The sequence below is a fragment of the Eubalaena glacialis genome, chromosome 11 (genome assembly GCF_028564815.1).
Source record: "Eubalaena glacialis isolate mEubGla1 chromosome 11, mEubGla1.1.hap2.+ XY, whole genome shotgun sequence".
Taxonomy (NCBI): Eukaryota; Metazoa; Chordata; class Mammalia; order Artiodactyla; family Balaenidae; genus Eubalaena; species Eubalaena glacialis.
Genome location: NC_083726.1, coordinates 49,442,353 through 49,464,421, shown reverse-complemented (window position 1 = coordinate 49,464,421; position 22,069 = coordinate 49,442,353). Strand labels below are relative to the sequence as shown.

General features: G+C 35.3%; 1 protein-coding gene across 1 annotated transcript in view; it reads left to right on the top strand.

Moving 5' to 3' along the window:
- MDM2 (MDM2 proto-oncogene) overlaps positions 1 to 22,069 on the top strand; it is a 51,165-nt gene that overhangs the window by 4,729 nt on the left and 24,367 nt on the right. The window contains exons 5-12 of the mRNA XM_061205869.1: positions 1,289 to 1,422; positions 3,450 to 3,499; positions 6,754 to 6,821; positions 6,952 to 7,048; positions 10,888 to 11,048; positions 14,756 to 14,911; positions 15,941 to 16,018; positions 17,699 to 19,585. Of these exons, the coding sequence (XP_061061852.1) occupies positions 1,289 to 1,422; positions 3,450 to 3,499; positions 6,754 to 6,821; positions 6,952 to 7,048; positions 10,888 to 11,048; positions 14,756 to 14,911; positions 15,941 to 16,018; positions 17,699 to 18,274 (1,320 nt within the window). The 3' untranslated portion in view covers positions 18,275 to 19,585. The remainder of the gene's footprint in view (positions 1 to 1,288; positions 1,423 to 3,449; positions 3,500 to 6,753; positions 6,822 to 6,951; positions 7,049 to 10,887; positions 11,049 to 14,755; positions 14,912 to 15,940; positions 16,019 to 17,698; positions 19,586 to 22,069) is intronic.

Below are 22,069 nucleotides of genomic sequence, written 5' to 3'. Positions count from 1 at the left end.
CAGGATAGTGGGCAGGAAAAGATTCCAGACGCTTTTCCTTTTTAACCACATTCAGAAGTTTCCTTATGGGATGTTTGGTAGAAAGAGTCTAGGTTCTCCTCCTTCTTCCTTTCCACTGTCTACCATCTCTTCCATCCATAGTCACATAGGAATATTCCTTTAAGTCTGAAGCCTGCTTAGCCATTTAAGTCTATAGACAGTGCTTGCAGGGAAGTGTCAAGGTAAATGATGTTTTTGGGATGTTAACTTGGGTTTAACCTTATATTATCATTATATAACCAGTTAAGGAAACAAAAAAGTATGACTAGTAGTAGGTAGAAATAAGGAGAAAATTGATCAAGGTCATCATAAAGACTTAGAATGCTTATATTAAACCGTGTAACAGAGATGTATATATTGTCTGACACAGTGTTCAGTTGTAGAATCTTTGTTCTGTGGTATGTGGGAGAGTAATGAAAGCTAGTATGGGGTAGTAGAAAGCACACTGGGCTAGAAGTCAGAAGACCCGGGTCAGTTTCTTATTTCTCATATGGTGGTAACAATTCTATGAAATATCAGAAGAATGAGACAGTACTTGTAAAAGTACATTGTAAACTGTAAAACACCATATGTGTTTAGGTGGTTGTTAATAGGTTTGTATGTGGATGTCTTAAAAATGTATTGCCTACTTTGTTTTAATGGAGCACACAAAATATAATTTAACTATGTGCATGATTCAGGGTCATTATTTTGATTATTGTGTAGATTATAATGATATCTTTAAGGGTTTATTTCATTCACTGAATTCTCCCAAACTGTTGTGTAGATGTAATTGGTCATTGTCTTCTCATCTGTGATGACCTCAGAGGTTGTTGAGGTATATGGTGTGCAGGACTATTGACTAAATGACTCCAGGTCACTGCTATATTTTAGTTGATGTTTTTGATTCTGCAACTTTTCATTGTGATCAGTGGTTTTGCATTTTGCTGCCTTTTCCTTTCTTCCTAATAAGTAGTACCTAGATATTTGGGCAAAGTTAAAGTCTGCCCAAAAAAAAAAAAAAAAAAAAAGACACATTTTAAAGTTTAAGTAAATCAGAAGCAGTGTCTCTACTTTGATCAAATTAAAAGAAAAAGATATAAAATCAGCTTTTTTTTTTTTTTAGGAGTACAGAATGGTTGTTATTTAGATGGTTATTGATGTGGTTGCTGGTTGTTTAACCCTCTTCAGATAAATGAGATGTTATTGAATGTATTTGAAACTAACATTTAATTTTCTTTAATGCTCAGAAATCATATTTCTATTTCAGGTTATATTTTATCTTGGCCAGTATATTATGACTAAACGATTATATGATGAGAAACAACAGCATATTGTGTATTGTTCAAATGATCTTCTAGGGGATTTGTTTGGAGTGCCAAGCTTCTCTGTGAAAGAGCACAGGTAAGTTCTTTAGTCTATTGTAAAATGCCAGCTGGGCAAACATTTCAGTTCACCTCCATCCTTACTCCCTTTTGTCAGAGAAAATTGTTATAATATATATAAAAGATGCTGAAATTTAATTTCTTAGTAAAAAAGCATATTACTTGAGAACCTGAGTTCTGGAATCTTACACGCCTGGGTTTGAGACCCAGCTTAGTCATTTACTAGCTGTTAGACTAGGTAAATTGACTTACCCTCTTTAAGCCTTAAGTTTCCCCTGAATATGAAGTAGGAACAATATAAATACCTTATGTGGAGGTTATAAAGAGGCAATGTGTAAAAAACATAGTGTTTGGCACGTGGAAAGCATCTAAATATTAGCTACAGTAACTGCATATTAAAAAAATATTATTATTGCAGTCACTTCCAAAGACAGTCTTTATAATACCCTGTGGTAATGGCTTAAATTTGAGCCTTAGTTACCTTGGAGATCATTTTCTTTGTCATATGCCATTATGGCACTTAATCAACTGAATTTAACCCAGATAACATTTCTAGAATTACTCTACCGGGAACTGAAGACATTTTTTTTCAGTCATTCTTACTTTACATTTGGAATTCCTTGTTTCATTTTGTTAGTCTCTTTGTAGTGTATCTTAATTAATGAGAAGAATACTTTTCACCTGAAACATTTACCTAGATTCTACTAGTGTTTAATGCTCAATAATATTACAGCTAAAAAGATAATTAAGTGGGATATTTATAACTTTAAAATAACTTTATTATTATATGTATATATTCATTACTGAATATTAAGAAAAGACAGAAAGCTAATGATAGGGGAAAAAAAGAGTGTAATTTGTCATTGAAAGGTATTTTTACTTGTTTTTACAATATATTATGCACAGATGTGTTTTAACCCCGCTGTGAACATACTATATTTAATTTCATCCTGCTTTTAAATTAATATACAAGCTTCTTTCCATTGACAGATGATATCTGTTTAATATTTATGTTATTTTATACTTGGCCTTGGGATATAAGCTCTAATTTTATAAGTTTAAGAAATAACTATATTGATAATTTTGCACCATCTGAATATTGAATCTTGATAATGTTTGGAGCTGTAATTTCTGATACTGAAAGCACAAATTTAAAATTATCTTTGACTTGAATTCTAATGTGTTGAGAGGTTCAACACTGGGGAAACTACTGACTTGGGAAAAAGATATGAGTAGGAATATTGATTTTTTTTGTGAGTTTAAGGAGCTGTATCATCAGTCCCAAGAATGAAAAAAATTAGTTGGGATTGTCACTTTCCCCTTAACCTTGAGAGTTAGAAATGATATCTTGTGACCAATAAATGTTCTCTAAAGTCATTAGTTGATAAAAAAGAAAAATGTACCATGACTTCATTGAGTATTGGCATAAATGAATTGTTTCCTTATGCTCCGGGAGGGCAGGGATTTGTTTTTATTTCATTCTTTGTTTTCCCCTATTTCTAGAACAGTGACTGGTACTCAGTCTGTATTAAATGACTGTATACTGCTCTATCTTTTAATAACTTTTCAGATCAAGGAAGAAAATCCATTAGATGATTGGTCTAAGGTTGATAAAAGTCAAAACTATAATGAAGTTCCTATATAATGGGTTTTGCATAACCTGCTACTTTTTTAGGCAGTCTTCGTCTATGCCCAGAGCTAGATAATTTCTTTTCTGTTTGAAAATAAGTATGTTAACCTGCCTCGTGTGTTCACACCAGTTCTCTGGGGACTTTTGCTAAAGTCTCAACAAGGCATGTTTCAGGAAATGGAGATGTGAAATCTTTGCACTAGGGAGACCTTAGTGATTATTAAAAGTGGCTGTGTGTAATCACTGTGCAAATAATTATTATGGTGGTTTTTAGTGTCTAGAAGCTTATCAGTACTTGAATGTAGTGATTTAAACTTTGGGTTGTAGCACGATAGTTTATACTAATATGCATTTAAAAGTTAAGTCTAGTTTAATACATTTTTAAAATGTACATCTCTTTTTTTTCTCTCTACAAGGAAAATATATACAATGATTTATAGAAACTTGGTGGTAGTCAATCAGCAGGGTAAGTTCATTTTGAATTCCATAAGCATGTACTGTAAAAATATATTAAAGACATTCTGTGGATGTGCAGACATCTTATAATTGTGATTTTCTTTAAAAGTTGCTCTCATTGTATATTTAATTATAGTAAGGGTATGATAAATTTAACAGGAAGAAATACATATGAGCTAAAACAACATAATACTAAGTTTCTTATGCACATTTATTTGCAGTGGATATTTAAATATCCTATTACATAAATTTAAGCCTTGGGATATCAGGTTAGAATTTGTTTTGAAAGGTAGGTAATTTCAAAATCTTCTGCATAGTAGAGTTAGGAGCAAACCTTGAAACGTTTTCAAAGGCTTTGGGAAGTAATACAGATACCTAGGTAGGGCCATTTGAATGGAAGGGTCCTTGTCTTGTGTGTTTTTTATAATAGACAAAACTTTGTTTACCAGTTTGTTCAGGTGAGTGCCATTTTACTTCCCTTCCTTTAGACTTGTAGTTCTTAACTGGTTATTTTTGGGTAACATATCCTGTTGATAATCTGATGAAAGTGCTAGGTTCTTATTCCATAACGATACACCTAAACATACACAGTGATATGCCGGTAAATGTTTAACAATCCACTCTCCAGGGGAAGAGCCTTGATTTGTGGTTACTGGTTTCCATAATATAAATACTCTCACCATGACCATTTTCAGCCACAAACATGCAGTTGGGAAGAGATGTACACAGTTTGCTTGGGAGTGCTGGTAGGAGCTGGCACTACAGGCTTTTTTTTTTTTTTACTTTATTTACTTATTTTTGGTTGCATTGGGTCTTTGATGCTGCGCGCGGGCTTTCTCTAGTTGCAATGAGCAGGGGCTACTCTTTGTTGCGGTGTGCGGGCTTCTCATTGCGGTGGCTTCTCTTGTTGCGGAGCATGGGCTCTAGGCGCGCGGGCTTCAGTAGTTGCACCACAGGCTTCTTAAAGTCCATTCTTTTTTTTTTTTAAATTATTTATTTTTGGTTGCATTGGGTCTTTGTTGCTGTGCGCGGGCTTTCTCTAGTTGCGGTGAGCAGGGGCCACTCTTCGTTGCAGTGCATGGCCTTCTCATTGCGGTGGCTTCTCTTGTGGTGGAGCACGGGCTCTAGGTGCGCGGGCTTCGGTAGTTGTGGCTCGCGGACTCCAGAGCACAGGCTCAGCAGTTATGGCGCACGGGCTCAGTTGCTCTGCAGCATGTGGGATCTTCCCGGACCAGGCCTTGAACCCATGTCCCCTGCATTGGCAGGTGGGTTCTTAACCACTGTGCCACCAGGGAAGCCCCAAGTCCATTCTTGATCTATAATTAAGAACTGTTCTCAGAAGCTTGTTTACTTTACAGAACGAACTGACCACTCCTTAGTGCTCCCATTATTTCGTATCTAGATTTTATTGTTATATTACTTTGTTACACTTACTTATACAAGTGTGTCCTATTCAGGTTTGCAGTCTGCATTACACAGTACAGTGTTTATTAATACGATGTTTAGTAAATTTGTTGAATTGAATACTTATTCTTCCAAAGTTAGGATTTAAGACCCAGAAAAGGGCATCACCGTCTTATCCCAGAATAGAAGTAATTATTAGGCTGGTGACTTGACATTTTGTTTTACAAAGCCCTTTACAAAAAAAAAAATCAAAAAAAGGCAATCAAATCAAAGGAAATCAAATGAAGGCAAATAAACAACTGCAGTATCTGTTGTAGTATTTTCAGTTTTCTGAAGTATTATTATCCCTGATGTATTCATTCATTCATTTAAATCTTGGTTGATTGCTAGGAAAATTATATTAATGAGATGGTAACCTGTAGATTACTTATGTTATTTCCATTCTGAGTTTGTTTCAGGTTTTAGTTTAATATAATTAACTTCAGAACTCCTATATCATTGTTCTCAAACTTGTCACACCTAGTGCTTCCTTTTTATTACATCTGTTTTGTAACATCTCTTATACTAAAACAAAATATAACCTATTTATATGGATAACTTAAATCAGTATAATACCTTGCCCATAATATAAAAAATAAATAAACTCTTATGATAATGCATATAATTTCAAAATGTTAATACTCAGAGCGGGCTTCAGTGTTAAGACGAAAATGGTTCCAAGGGAGTAGTAAAGGGTATTTGATTATGATCTTAGGTGATGGTATATATCCCACATCTGAAATTTTGACTTGAGCTCCAAGTCTGTACATCCACATACAGACTAAACCTACCTACCTGAAAGTTTTATCCACTTTTCAGTTTGTTATCTTCCCATCCAAATCTGTTCATCATCTGAAGTTTGAATGATACCACCCATTTATCCACCCAAGGTAGAATCTTGGAATTCTTGACTCCTTTCTCCCTTACCTTGTATGTCAGACACTAGGTTCTTGTCGGTTATTACCTTTTTAATTTCTCTGGAATTGATCTTTTTTCCTTGTCTTAGTTTAGACTTTAATGCTTTTCATTTGTGTTATTGCAGTTGCTAATACTGGTTTCCCTGCCTCTGTTCTCTTTTTTCTCCTATTTTGGCAGAGGGAGTTGTCACTCTTCTGCTTATAGTGACCATTTAGGGGTTCCTTATTGCTCGCTGGGTGTAAAGTACTTGCTGTGAACTAGCAAGTCAATTTTATCTCTTAGATTAAACCTTTTTAATGGTGCCTGGCTGGAGCAGTGCCTTAGGGAGGAATGTGAAGTATTAGCTGGGAAGGTTGCAGTGATTTGGGATTGGTGGCAGGAGTATTGCTTGTTGATACCTTTCTGCTGTTTAGCAAGACAGGCAGGATCCTTTATGATCCTGCTTACATTCCCATAGTAATGAAGTACCTGTAGTTCCTGCAACAAACACTGGTAGTTCACTTCTGAATGCTTTTTTCACAGTGTTTCCTCAGTCTGGAATAGCCTTTCCCAGTCGTACTTCCACATATTCTGCTATGAAACCTCTCCTGATTGCTTGTTACTCAGACCTTGCCGCATCTCTACCAAATAACCATTGCTTTGTCTTCTCCATTAATTTATCTTATAATACTTCTTTTAGTGTGCTTATTTTATTGTACTTTATAATTATTCTTATGTATCTTCTATATTAAAATTGAATTATCTATTTACATCTCTAGTATTCAGCAAAGGATGGCACTTGGGAGACTACACGTTCAGTGTTGGTTAAAAGGTTAAATTGTATGAGGAGTTTGTTCTGGATAACATCTATTGAATAACCCTTGCTTTCCTAGTTTGTGATTCTTTGTTTTTATTTTCTGTCAGAACCATCAGATTCAGGCACATCTGTGAGTGAAAACAGGTGTCACCTTGAAGGTGGGAGTGTTCAAAAGGTAATCTTGAACTCATTCTACTCATAAACTGTTTCTTGAAAATTGGGAGTGTTTAAAACAATGAATTTTTAGCTTCTTGGTGTTATAAGTTTGTGGGTTTGTTTTTGTTTTTTCTCCCTTGAATGATTAGGACCTTGTGCAAGAGCTACAGGAAGAGAAACCTTCATCTTCAGATTTGGTTTCTAGACCGTCTACCTCATCTAGAAGGAGAGCAGTTAGTGAGACAGGTATATATGAATATTTAATTGGCACTTTCAAACAGCTTTTCAGTGTTCATTCTTTACTGAAATTAGTGCATTTAGGCTTAATGAAATTGTGCTTTTTTGGTTTAGATGAATGAATTTGAGTTTCTTATTTTTATATGATTTATTTGGTTTACAAATTGCTTCCTTAGCAACATTTTTCTGGTTGACTACAGCAGGCACAGTTTACTGTGTCCTGCTGGATTTTATAGTTAGCCAGCTCTTTGCTATGCACGATAACAGAGGACAAGGATATAAACTCTATTTTAGTCATCATTCTTAGTCACCTTAGCAGTTAAAGTATTTGTTGTTTCTAATAAATAAAACACACCAATGAGTTTAAAAACAGAGAAATAGCATCTTAGAAATGAGGACGAGGTAAAGAAAATAGCTGAGAGCATTTTTAACAGAGAAAAGAGTAGAGGAGGAGGCGGTTGCCTGATGAAAGTCATGATAACTAAAACTGTATGATTCAGGTGAAAAAAAAGAGTTTGGCAAATCATTGAAGTAGAATAGATAAACCCAGAGTAGAGTTTTGTACATGAGAGCAAAGGGCAGCAAGTGCAGAGTAAATACATGGGAGTAGAACAAATGGTTATTTGGGGGGAAAAAAATCAAGTTATATCTGTGCCTTATGCCAAAATGAATACTAAATGAGTTTAAAAGATAGATGAATTTAAAAGATAAATGAAAAAAATTACAACATATTGAAATAGATTCACTTTAAATTTGACAGTGTCAATATCCTTATTATAAGTTTCCAAAAGTCAATAAGAAAAATATTAAAAATCCAACTTGCAAAAAAAAGTTTTTTCATAGTAAATAGAAATGACTGATAAATATGAGGAGGAGTGGATTTTAGTGATTTAGCTTTATAGGTAACAAAAAATGCAAAAAAGGTGTCTTTTCTGGTCTTTCACATTAGGAGAGATGATTTTTTTTTTTTAACTTATCCTTGCTAACTATGTGTTGGCACTGATGCACTGTTGGTGTATCAATTGGTGTAAATTGGTTAACCTTCATGAATTATAAAAAGGCTTGGCGTTCTTACCATTATCACAGTAATCCACTTCTAGGAATCTATCCTAAGGATATAATCAGAAATGCAAAGATTATATGTAGAGATATTAATTTTAGCATTATTCATAGTTGAAAACATATATGATGCTAGAGAATGTCATCACTCTAGTCCAGGCCATTGTCATCTCTTACTGAGACCACTGCAGCAGCTTCTGATTTTCTGTTTCTAGTTACTTGCTCTTTCTGTCCTTCATCACAGTACCAAAAGGGATCATAAAAGGTAAATTGGATTGTGTCACTTCCCCACTTTGTTTATTTACCATTGACCTTCAAATAAAACCCACACTTTTATGTTGGCTTACAAGGCCCTGATCTACCTTTAATCTGGTTTTTGGCCTTTTTCCCCACCTTCACTGTGTTTTAACTGCACTGATTGGTTCCTCAAACAAGTCAGCATTCTTTCCTGCTTTAAGGCTGTTTGCACAGTTTTTTTCTGCCAGAAGTTCTTCTACCTCAGTCTTGTAAGACCAGCTCCTCATTTTTCTATTTTTGCTTAATTATTACTTTCTCAGAGAGGCTGTCCCTAACCACCCAGAAAAGTGGATCCCCTCTTGTTATTCTTTCCCTTAGCACCCTGCTTGTTTCCTTCATAGCACTCATTATAGCTTGTAAATGATCGTATTTTGGTTGCCTTGATGTTTGAACGTAAACTTCCTCTGGTGGTAGGGATGATGGCTGACTTCATTTTTGTATACCCACTGCCTAGCACTGTGCCAGACAGAAAGAAGGTGCTCAGATTTGTGGACTGAATGGTTCAATTATGATGAACCTATATTATGGATACCATATTCTGCAGCCATTAAAAATAATGTAAAAGAATGTTTAAGAGAAAACAACCCCTGGGAACTCCCTGGCAGTCCAGTGGTTAGGACTCAGTGCTTTCACTGCAGGGGCCTGGTTTTGATCCCCGGGTGGGGAACTAAGATCTTGCAAGCCATGTGGCATGGCCAAAGAAAAAAAAAAGAGAACAACCCCAAATTGTACATATAGTGTGATACAAATATGTTTTTTAGACGGAAATAAATTTTTTAAATGACAGCTGGAAAATTATTATGCTAAAATGTTAATAGTAGTTATCTCAATGGTAATATTATAGATGATTTACATTTAAATTTTTTTCTATTTTTTAGAGATTTCTACTATGAGTAATATAATACTTTAATAATCAGAAAAAAGCTCCAAATATTATTAATAGAGTTAAAAAATATAGATCAACAGCATGGTTTTGGCCTTCTAGCCCACATCTTTCAACCAAGATCACCTTTTCTTATAGGGAATACAAACATTAATAACTTACATCAAGAACTTGTGATCTTGTAGAGATAAATACAAAATTAAAGTAGAGGATATAAGCGTGTTTTGGGAATTCAGAGGAAGAAGAGATAACTTCTGACTAGGAAGGTCAAGAGAGGGAAATGGAGTGAGCAAAGGTGTGAGCTGTACCTGTTTCAGGCATATGGATTATATTTAATCTCATATCCCTATTAGATACTTAACATGTAAGGCTGCAGTGAGCACCCTTGCTCATAAATCCTTAAATGATTATGTGGATATTTGTCTAGGATAGAGAAACTGCCCATAAAATGTTACACTGTTTTGCATTTTTACCAGTAGTGTATAGAGACTGTCTCTCATTTTAATTTTTGTCATTCTCATGGGTGAAACATGGTATCTCATTTCAATTTGCATTTCCTTGATCACTAGGAGGTAAGCCATTTTTTCATGTGTTTATTAGTCATTTGTGTTTTATGCATTGCCCTTTCATATCTTTGACTTTTTTTAAAATTAAGTTTGTCTTTTACTTGGTTGGTAGGAGGACTTTGTATAAAGTGGATATTAACCATTTTCTATTATGTGTTGCAGATTTTTTTTTAGTCTGACATTTGCGTTTTAACTTTTTTTTATAGTATTTTATTTTGCCATGTAAGCCTTAAGTAGCTAGCTTAATCTTGATAGTCTTTTTCTTGAGGGCTTTGTAGTGTCGCATCATACTTTCCCACCCTGGTATATTCTCTTATATAAGTAGTTGGATGGTTTTGTTCCTTGTGTTTGGTTTTTTAATCCACTTGGAATTTATTTTTATGTCTGGTGTAAGGTAGGACTCTCATTTATGTTCCTGACAGATTTGGTAACATTCTCACTTTAAGTCAGAGATAATTTCTTATTTAAAATAAAATGGACCAGGGACTTCCTGGCCGTCCACTGGTTAAGACTCCGTGCTTCCGCAGGGGGTGCAGGTTCGATCCCTGGTTGGAGAACTAAGATCCCTCATGCCGCACGGCCAAAAAATAAATAAATAAAATAAAATGGACCAGTTTTAACTAGTTTTGATTCCTGTTGAAAATACTGGATACTAAGGAAATTGAAACATTAGGAATACCTTCTAAGTAAGTTAAACAGTTTTGGTTCTTTCCAGGAAAAAAAGTGAAATCTTACATCCTAAATTTTGATTTTGACAGAAAAATCGTAGACTGGTTAATAAAAGGTCTAGATGGATTAAATTAATTGTGAGTTGATAAAGATCTGAAACAAGCTTAAAAAGCTTTTAAAAATGTAGTGTTCTGCTATAACTAAGTTGGACAGATCCAATAAGAGTGTTGACTTTTGAAACAGTAATTCACTATTTTTCTCTGTTTAATTTCATTGAAACAATTTTAGTACAGATAGGTAACTTAAGACAGCTCAATTTCTAAATACATTACAGTATAGCAATTTAATTAACTTGTTTTTCTTTACATATTCAGAAGAAAATTCAGATGAATTACCTGGTGAACGACAAAGAAAGCGCCACAAATCTGATAATATTTCCCTTTCCTTTGATGAAAGCCTTGCTCTGTGTGTAATAAGGGAGATATGTTGTGAAAGAAGCAGTAGCAGTGAATCGACAGGGACTCCGTCAAATCCGGTAATCCTCTCATTTTAAATAAAACAGGACTCTCTTATTTTTAAAGTCTAGTTCTGGCAGTCCTAATAAGCATCCAGATAGAATGCACATGTATGATATGTGATGGCTGCTTGATTGCTGCTATACACTTGGTAAAATTTTCTTTCAAATGAAACTGTATAGATCTTCCCCACTCCCAACCCCGGGTTTGGGGAGAAGGGTGGAAGATAATGGAGTTGCACTGGAGTGTGCTGGTAAAATTAGTACCAATGTTAGTTATTAATGTCACCCTACGTATTGGAGAACCTTTGTGGGCCACTGCACCAAAGATACCTTAAGATTCTAAGCAATTTTGTCTCGCATATTTAGAGGAAAAATATCTTATTACAGCTCTCAGCAAATAAGTGAACATAGCCTGATCTCCACATTTGCCATACGTAGGTCTAGACATCAGGGAAGGTCTTTTTAATAAGGCTGTGAAATATTGGTATATTATTGCATGCATGATGGGAAAGTATCAGTACTTTTTGATCATTGATACAAAATTCCAAAGTATTAGCCAGCATTAACATTCTTAAGAGATATCACTGAAGGAAGTTTTATAAAGAAGTTTTTGCTAACAAGAATGCTTGACAAATGGAATGTTTTCTTTCTTGTCATTACACATTTGTCTTTAAAATGTTATTAAAATTGGAATCTTTATTGTGATGTGGCAACATCTCGTGATTATTCTGGATATTAGTGATTATTTTATAGTTTTCTAGAAGATGTAAAGGATTGAACCAATTGTGATAGTAACCATATTCTTTTTATGTATTATTCTTTATTATCTTTACATTTTTTTTCTTCCAAAGCAGTGATTTTATGGATGCAGAGGCGCCTTCTAGAGTTAGTATTTAATAGAGCTGTTACTCATGTAGGCCACTAGATGGCATGGTGAGCTCCTCCAAGAGCAAGTTCTTCATTCAGTAGATATTTGTGTCTTTTCTATGCCAGGTTCCATTTGGCACTGGAGACACAGTGGTGGTCAAGGTAGTTATGATCCCTCCCCTCATTGGGAGATAGGTCATCAGCAATCAAACAAATAATTTAAAACAGTGAATAAATGCTATGAAAAATATACAGGTTCTTGAGAGCAAATATGTGTGATCTAAAAATTGAATCCAATTAAATAAAACTTGATGTGTCACCAACTTCATGTTTGGATAATTTTATTCCTTACAAATGGTTTTAATACAACGACTATGCACCATTTAAACTTATAGTCTTTGTTAAAGTTGTTTCAGAATTCTAGCTAAATGGTATTAAAAGTCCTTGTTCTTTGTACCTGGGACACTGCCTTGTTATCAGAGCAGTACAGAGGGTATTTCTTGTTAGTCCTATTCTACGCTCTCTTCTAAAAATCCTCTCTATTAAAGATCTATTGTTTTTCAGGCAAAGTCCCTAGTTGTGAAAGCTTTTGGTAATGCTAATTCTTTTCCTTCATTTTAGCTTACGTCACATTATTTGGTCTTGTCATTCACCAATTTGTGAAGGGAGTTACAGGAAAGTGCATTTGCCGCCCATCTTTTCTTTCTTTTGGGTTTAATACATTGGGAGAACTAAGGCTATATTCTAGGCTCTATACCAGGCAATTAACATATTTTATCACCTCAGCAGCCTCAAACTCCATTTATAGATGGGAAAACTAAGACTTGGGTGTTTCAAATAACTTGTTTAAGATCACGTAACTAGTAATTGTCACAGTTGGAATTCAGAAAAACAGGGATTTTAAGATCTTTCCAGATCAAGCCTGTCTGATACTTTTTAAATATACAGTATTTAAAAGTTTTTAGGTTTTTCTTTTTTGAACATTAGCTAAAACTTTTTTAAAAAAATTTGTTTATTTGTTTATTTTTGTCTGCGTTGGGTTGTCACTGCTATGCGAGGCCTTTCTCTAGTTGCGGTGAGCTGGGGCTTTGCGCGGGCTTCTCATTGCCATGGCTTCTCTTGTTGTGGAGCACAGGCTCTAGGTGCGCGGGCTTCAGTAGTTGTGGCTCACGGGCTCTGGAGCGCAGGCTCAGTAGTTGTGGTGCACGGGCGTAGTTACTCTGCAGCATGTGGGATCTTCCCGGACCAGGGCTCGAACCTGTGTCCCCTGCATTAGCAGGCGGATTCTTAACCACTGCACCACCAGGGAAGTCCTGAAAACTACTTTTAATTTTGCTTTCTTCATAGAACCCTAGAATAGGAGTGGGCAAACTTTTTCTGTAAAGGGATGGATAGTAACTATTAGGGGCTTTGCAGGCCATATGGTATCTGTTTCAGCTACTCAGCTCTACGGCTGTGAGGCAAAAACGGCCACAGACAACAAGTCTAATAGACAATGGGCACGGGTGTGTTCAGTAAAACTTTATTTATAAAAATAGATGGGTGGTGAGGCACAGTTTGCTGACTCCTGCCATAGAAGATGCTTTCTGAGACTTAATGTTTATCGTGATTTTTACCCCCTTATTCTAAACATAGTACACTAAAAGCCTAGTTAATTGAAGTGTCCAGTTTCTTAGGTTATTAGAGCTGTTATTGTATTCTAGCTTGACTTGTGAATTTAATGTGATTGTTAATAGAGCCTTTTTTTAGGAATTAGAACTGCAGTTCAATGAATGTTGCTTTTACTACTACTTTCCTATCATCACGGTTTAAAACAGTCTTTTGACCTCAGTGGTTGTAAAATAAATACCTTGTTTTTGTTTTTATAAATGATGGGAATATTAGAGATCATTTAATCCAAACTCATGTGTCATAGATGAAATAGCTGTGGCCTTTACAAGCTAAATATGTCTAGGTTGAAAGTTACTTTGTGGCAAATCTAGAATAAGAATGTATGTATCCTGACTACTAGACCAAAGTACCTTTTCTGGTTCTAGCCTTCTTCTTTGTGTATGTTCCTACCCTTAGCCACTGATGGCAAATATTATGGGACTGAAGGTTCTCTTAGGCTCTTATACTATTAATCAGTTTTAAAATGAATCACATGAGCAAATACAGAATTTTAAAAATAGATTTAAAAAATTATATCTGAAAGCTCTTCCAAAGAAATTATTCTCAAAGTTCATTAAACATAAATCATAATTATTGTATGTGTTGTAGCTACTAGCATTCTACCAGTTGGAAGATATAAAGATGATTGAGACATGGTCTTAACTCTTACAGTATGTATAATTCAGATAAGAAATGTGTGCAAAATTATGTTTTGTGAAATTTGTGTGTGGAAATATATAATACTCAATAATATAAGTAGTACAGATAATTAAAGGTGGGGAGTGCTCTTTTAGTTATAGTATTGACAAAGGCTTTGGCAAAAAAGGATGAGCAGAATTTGAAAACTGTCAAGTTATTCCAGCTAGAGAGGGAAGGTGTGGAAGTTGAAGTTTGGTTTAGGAAACAATTTAGATCTGGTTAATGTTCTTGTTTAGTGGGGGTAGGGGGGTGTCTAGTTGGAGATAATATGAAAATGTTAATATAGACTTGCTGTATGTACCTTGAATGCCAAGGGAATTTGGCCTTTTCTTTTATATAATGGGGTTTTGAACAGAGAAAATATTTATCTAATCATAACCCAGAAGCTTAACCTAGTGTCGGTGTGCAGGATGGAACTGAGGGGGAATTAGGTGCACAGGGAAGAGTTAAGCTGTTACAGGCCAACAGGTAATGTACATTAAGTCACTTTTTTTCCCCCTCGATTTTAGGATCTTGATGCTGGTGTAAGTGAACATTCAGGTGATTGGTTGGATCAGGATTCAGTTTCAGATCAATTCAGTGTAGAATTTGAAGTTGAGTCTCTTGATTCAGAAGATTATAGCCTTAGTGAAGAAGGACAAGAACTCTCAGATGAAGATGATGAGGTAGTTTTTTTTTCTGATTATATTCTAAAGTTCTTAAATACTTTCCATATTCGTTGACTGATGAGATTGAAATAATAATGTATTCAGATTTCGCATCACAATCTTTGACTCTTGATTTATTCAAACTAGAATATTGGTTTGTGGACTTGAGGCTTTGTAATTCCTTGTTGTCTTATTTATATTTTTAAAAATGTTATGTCAAGAAGTCAGTAGGCCTTAATGAGCATTCTTACAATAGTCTACTCGTTTTTAAAAATATTTAATTCAATTCTCCTTTTTCATTTTTAATTTATAAAAAAGTAAAGCATGCATGCAGTTAAAAGTCACATACTACCACCAGATCTGTTTCCTGGAAGTGACCAGCTTCAACATTTCTAGCTATTTCACTGTAATTTAATACTTCCATATTTATAAAACAAAAATGCTTGTACTGAATATTTTACTTTATTCATTTTACACATCCCTGTATGTTGACTTTTTACCATAGTGGGTGAGGATTTTACCGTCCTCCATTTCTCCCCCTTTATATTCACTCATTCCATGGGACCTTTGTCTCAGATTTCTCATATATAACATAATTGGACCTCGGTATTTGCGAGTTCCACATTGGCGGATTCAACCAAGTGCAGATCGGAAATATTCGAGTAAAAAAAAAAATTCCAGAAAGTTCCACAATGTAAAACTTGAATTTGCTGTGGGCCATCAACTATTTACATAGCATTTACGTTGTATTTACAACTTTTCACATGGCACTTTTATTAGGTATTATAAGTAATCTAGAGATGATTTGAAGTGTAGGGGAGGATGTGCATAGATTGTATGCAAATACTATGCCATCTTACATAAGGGACTTGGGCATCTGCAGATTTAGGTATCCTTGGGGGTCCTGGAACCAGTCTGCCCACAGATACGGAGGGATGACTGAGTACATGTTGTTTGTTTAGGACTTATCACTAAGAAGCCTTACTGGTTGAAGAAAAAAGGTGATGAATTGATGCTAATGTTTGTTTTTCTTTTTCTTTTTCTTAGGTATATCGAGTTACTGTGTATCAGGCAGGGGAGAGTGATACAGATTCATTTGAAGAAGATCCTGAAATTTCCTTAGCTGTAAGTATACATTTACTTTTTCAAGGAATCAAAAAATAACATTGAAGTCAAGATTAGAAAAATATGTCTAGTCTACTACTTGACATGAGGTAGTTTTTATAAAGTTAACATTTTTTTTTAAGTTTTAATGATTTAAAATATTTTTGTTCTTTTACTGGGTTGGGATCTGTTGCTATACTTTTTAGTTTTTTTGTGTTGGAATTTGAACTTTTGAAGAACTTCATTATGGAAAATTTTGGGTATGTACAGCATAGAGAATAGTATAATGTATCTCCATTGTACTTATCACTCAGGTCTAACAGTTACCAACATTTTGCCAATCTTATCAAATATGAATATCATATTGATTTGTATTAGAAAATGTGGTGGGATTTTCTATTAAAGAAATCTGGTCTTAAACATTTACATTGCATGCTTCACAGGGTTCCTCAGGTATTGGATGTGTGTTTTTTTAACTAAATATTATTGCTTTAATTTTTGTTCTTAATACTGCCTTTTGTTATATTTGGATAGGAAATCTCATTTTTCTCTTTCTGAGATAGAAACAATTATTAATTATCCAAATACTAAAAAGGAGGAGAAATTGTAAAATCTTAGGAAAATATTTTGCTATATTAGAAAATAATTCAAGTAACTAGTTGAGTCATTTGATGTCAGGCTGAGTGAAATGTTTTAGACATAGATCTTGTAATTTATCGGACTCTTGAAGCACTTTCTTCCCATATTACAAGACCCTTGTCTTTGGTTTTATCATTTAGTAGATAACCTGCTTTTACAACTTGAAAGAACCATTGTGGGAGAATGAATATTTTCCACCCTTATTGCTAATATCTTATGTCATTTGTCAGGCAACTTAAAAATGGTTACATTATTCATGGCAAGTTTGGAAGGACCTCTTATGGCAAGTTTTACATGTACAGTGTCCTCAGGCAAGAACCATGCTTCTCGTAAGGCAGGGAGATAAGGATATGTTCAGTAAAGAGGCTTGGAATGTGGGGGAGTTTGTTATCCAGATTGCATAGTGGGTGGAAAGGTTTGGGAAATAAGTTGGAATAAGGATGAAGCAATGAGCAGTTACAGAGACGAGAACACAGAAAAGGATAGACAAGTAAGGGGCATACATTTTGGATAGTGACAAGGATGGCAGAGTTTAGCTGGCCGTGATTGCTGAAAAGAATGTTTTAGCATTTCCTTTGTGGGTGAAGTTAGGGAACACCCAGTTGAGCCCTGGTTTTAGAGCACTTCTAAGAGAGTCTTAGTCAATGGCAGACTGGTTGATAGTTTTGTCTAGATTGATTTGGTGGACTGGGCACAGAATCAGGTTTGAGGCTTTAAGGCAGTGGAGTGGGTACAGGCCTCATTACAGAGAAGATCCCATAGCACTTGCTTCAGCTAAATGAACCAACGCTGTCCTTGAACAGATAACTTTACAGGTACATGGTTAAGGTCATGGTGAATACGTTTTTCATTTTAGAATTCTTAGCATAGTTTGGCTGGGAAAAAAATGTATTTACAAGCTCATGCTTGAGGAAAGACTGTTGAGTGCTTTATATAAGACATGAAATGCTGAAAATTGAGCTGTATGATACATTTTACCTTAGACATATTGAACAAGTTGCTAGCGTTGCTGTGACTCGTTATTGAAGGGTTACAGAAGCTAACTGTCTTGTTTCCTTGAAGGACTATTGGAAGTGTACTTCATGCAGTGAAATGAATCCTCCCCTTCCACCTCATTGCAACAGATGTTGGGCCCTTCGTGAAAATTGGCTTCCTGAAGATAAAGGGAAAGATAAAGGGAAAATGTCTGAGAAAGCCAAACTAGAAAACTCAGCACAAGTAGAAGAGGGCTTTGATGTCCCTGACTGTAAGAAATCTACAGTGAATGATTCCAAAGAATCATGTGTTGAGGAAAATGATGATAAGATCACACAAGCCTCCCTATCCCAAGAAAGTGAGGACTATTCTCAGCCATCAACTTCTAATAGTATCATTTATAGTAGCCAAGAAGATGTCAAAGAGTTTGAGAGGGAAGAAACACAAGACAAAGAAGAAAGTGTGGAATCTAGTTTTCCTCTTAATGCCATTGAACCTTGTGTGATTTGCCAAGGTCGACCTAAAAATGGTTGCATCGTCCATGGCAAAACAGGACATCTTATGGCATGCTTTACATGTGCAAAGAAGCTAAAAAAAAGGAATAAGCCCTGCCCCGTATGCAGACAACCAATTCAAATGATTGTGCTAACTTATTTCCCCTAGTTGAACTACCTATAAAAGTAGAATTATATATTTCTAACTATATAAACCCCAAAATTTAGACATGAAATTTATTTTTATTTTTTTAGCTGTATCAAAGCAAGAAAGTATCTTACTACATGTAGATTTCTCCCAATAGTGAATAGTTACTTCCTTTTAGGAAAATGCCCCTTCTGTTGATATTTTATATTTGGGTTTTAATGTAATTTGGATTGGATATAGAGTTCATCCTTTGCCCCTCTACCCCTTTTTTTTTTTTTGGGCTGCACTGCTCCGCATGTGGATCTTAGTTCCCCAACCAGGGATCAAACCCGCGCCCCCTGCAGTGGTAGTGCAGAGTCTTAACCACTGTACCATCAGGGAAATTCCTACCGCTCATTATTTTAAATAATTTCCACTTTCTCTTAAATGAGGAGTATCTTACCTTTTAAAAAATATATAAGTAGGACATTTAAATGTAACTTATTCAGTACCTTTCATGTAAGGAGGAAAAGTTCGTGTGAAAGATTTAATATTTAAATTTTACATACTCTTAAACTTTCCAATTCTTAGTTTCTCTAGTCTTTCAGAGCCTCTTAAAATATAAGAAGTCCTCTACATACGAACCTTCAAATTGCCAACTTTCAAAGATGTGAACGTGAGCTGGCATGTCCAGTCACGAAAGTTCACGTGAGTGGAGTACATTGTCACGTGCGTGCATCCTCTACAAATGGTTGTGCTTTTGTGTACTTTACTATATAGAGTACAGTAGTATAGTATCTTTATTTCAAGCCCAGGATGTCTGGAAGCAAGCATAAAAGCAGCAGTGATGTAGCTGGTACTGCTGATGGAAACAAAAGTGAAAATAATTGAGAGAGTGGAGTGACAAGAGGAAGAAGTAACAGAAGAACCAAAGAGATTCACGACGCAGAAAATGGCAAGGGTTTTTTCTTTATTTGAGGAGGCACTGTTAGTTTTTGAGGCACAGGACCCGAACATAGAATGGTGCACGAAGGTTGCAGCAGCCGTTCAGAATGCAATCCAGTGCTACCGTGTTATCTATGAGGAGAAAAAAAGAGCTACTACCCAGACATCATGGGATCGTTTTTTCAAGAGGGTAGGTAGAATTGAATCCAGCAAGGAACCAGAACCTGTGCCATCAACGTCAGGTGTGAGTGAAATTGCAGCTTGCCCTCATCTCCTGTTGCTGACAATCCTTCAGCTCTGTCATCTCCCACCTCTTCTCCCTCCTCCAGTCAGTAACTCTTCTTGCCTGTTCACTTGATGCTAGCCCCTGTATGCCAGCTGTTGTACTGTACTACTGTACTTTACAAGGTACTGTACTGTAAGATTAAAAATGTTTTCTTTATTTTTTGTTTGTTTTTTATGTGTTATTTGTGTGAAAAGATTATAAACCTATTACAGTACAGTACTATATAGCCGATTGTGTTAGTTGTGTTAGGTACCTAGGCTAATTTTGTTGGACTTACGAACAGATTGGACTTAGGAACAGGAACGGGCTCTCGGAACTGAACTCGTTTGTTGCAGGGGACTTACCGTATTCTTTCTAGATAAAAGAAATAGGTAGATCGTTTTGGTGCTATGTAAGTAGCACTTATATATTTCTCATTCTCCAGTCTCTTTGATATGGTAAGGGATATAATAAACAGAAGGACTGTTTGTTTTTATACTAGCTGAAATTGTCCTAACTTCTCTCTAAATTGTCCAAAAATTATAAGAATGACATCCTATAAGAATGACAGGATCAGAACATAAAATTCTGAAATAACTCTCAAACTGTATAGATTAACATCTTGATTTATATTAAATCTTCAATGAAATAGTGGAAAATAACAACTTTGATTTAAGGTCCCAGTGTATTTCTCCCATATATGTCAGTCGTACATACTCAGGTGAGGACAATAAAATTAACTGAGCTGTGAGTTTAGAATAGAACTGAGGGATAATTTTGCGCAGCAAGTTTGTGTGCCAGTTACAGAACATTGTATTAAACTTTAAAAACAAAAACCACACACACATATGACTTACCCATGTATGGATATGTAAGTAATGGCTGAAGGATCAGCACCTTAGCCAAAGAGTGGTCCTCAAATACAGTAAAGCTTTATTAATTTGGGATTTATAATACTTCAACTAGAACTAAGTAGAATTGATCCTCTCTGAGGACAGAGAAATAAAAATGAGATTATAAACACTGTACAGTCAGCCCCCCATACCTGTGGATTCAGCATCCATGGATTTAAGCAACCATTGGTTTGGAAATATTCAGGAAAAAGATTCCAGAAAGTTTCAGAAAGAACACTTGAATTTGCTGTGCACTGGCAACTACATAGCATTTGCATTGTGTCAGGTATTTAAATCTAGAGATTTAAAGTATATGGGAGGATGTGCATAGGTTATATGCAAATACCGTACCATTTTGTATAAGGGGCTTGAGCATCGAAGATTTTGGTGTCCCGGGGTGGGGGGGCAGGCATCTTGGAACCAATTCACCATGGATACTGAGGGGCAACTGTATATTATTCAATGATTCTGCTGTTTACAAAACATTCAAATCGGTGCAAATAGAGTTTCATTCACCATATATATGCATTACTAATGCAGTCTTGATTGTCTAAATTTTTAGGTGTAGCATACGTTTTATTGATTTACAAATAAAAGATTAAATGTTTAAGAATTGTTTAAAAAATGTGATTATTGGATCTTATAGGCAATTTTCCCATAATAATGAGTTTTTTCTTCCAGTATTATTGAGGTAATTGACATACAGTACTGTATAAGTTTTAAGGTGTACAGCATAATTTGACTTGTTTACATTCATGAAATGATTATTACAATTAGTTTAGTGAACATCCATTATCTCATAGATACAACACTGAAGACAGAAAATTTTTGTTCTTGTGATGACAACTCAGGGTTTATTCTCTTAACTTTCATGTATAACATACCACATTGTTAATTATATATATCATGTTGTACATTATATCTTTAGTACTTATAACTGGAAGTTTGTACCGTTTTATTGCCTTTATCCATTTCCCTCTCCCCCCACTCCCCACCTCTGGTAACCAAAAATCTGATCTCTTTTTCTATTTATTTGGTTTTTTTGTAAGTATAAAGACCTGCAGTACTATCAATATGTTAGTTCATGTTATACAAGAGTGGTTTGGTATTTCTATACATTTTCAAATGATTACCACAGTAAGTCTCATTATGATATGTTGCTGTGCAAAGGTATTACATAGTTATTGCCTATAATCCACACAGTGTAAATTTTACACCATGACTCATTTAAATACTTTGCAACTGAAGGTTTGTACCTCTTAATATCCCTCACTTACTTCTTTCCTCCTTTCACCTCCCTTCTCTCTGGCAACCACCTGTTTGTTCTCTGTATCTATAACTCTGTTTTGTTGTGTTTGTTTTATAGATTCCACTTATAAGTAAAAGCATACAGTGTTTTTCTTTCTCTGTCTGACTTCTCACTTAGCATAATACTCTCTAGGTCCATACATGTTGTTGCAAATGGCAAGATTTTATTCTTTTTTATGGCTAATATTCCGTGTGTGTGTGTATACTACACCTTCTTTACCCATTGTTTGCTAATGGACACTTGGGTTGCTTCCATATATTTCCAATTGTAAACAGTGCCGCCGTGAATGTTGGGATGCATGTACATTATTTTTCTTTTGGCTGCACCACGAGGCATGTGGGATTTTAGTTCTCTGACCAGAGATTGAACCTGTGACCCCTGCGTTGGAAGTGCGGAGTCTTAATCGCTGGACCACCAGCGAAGTC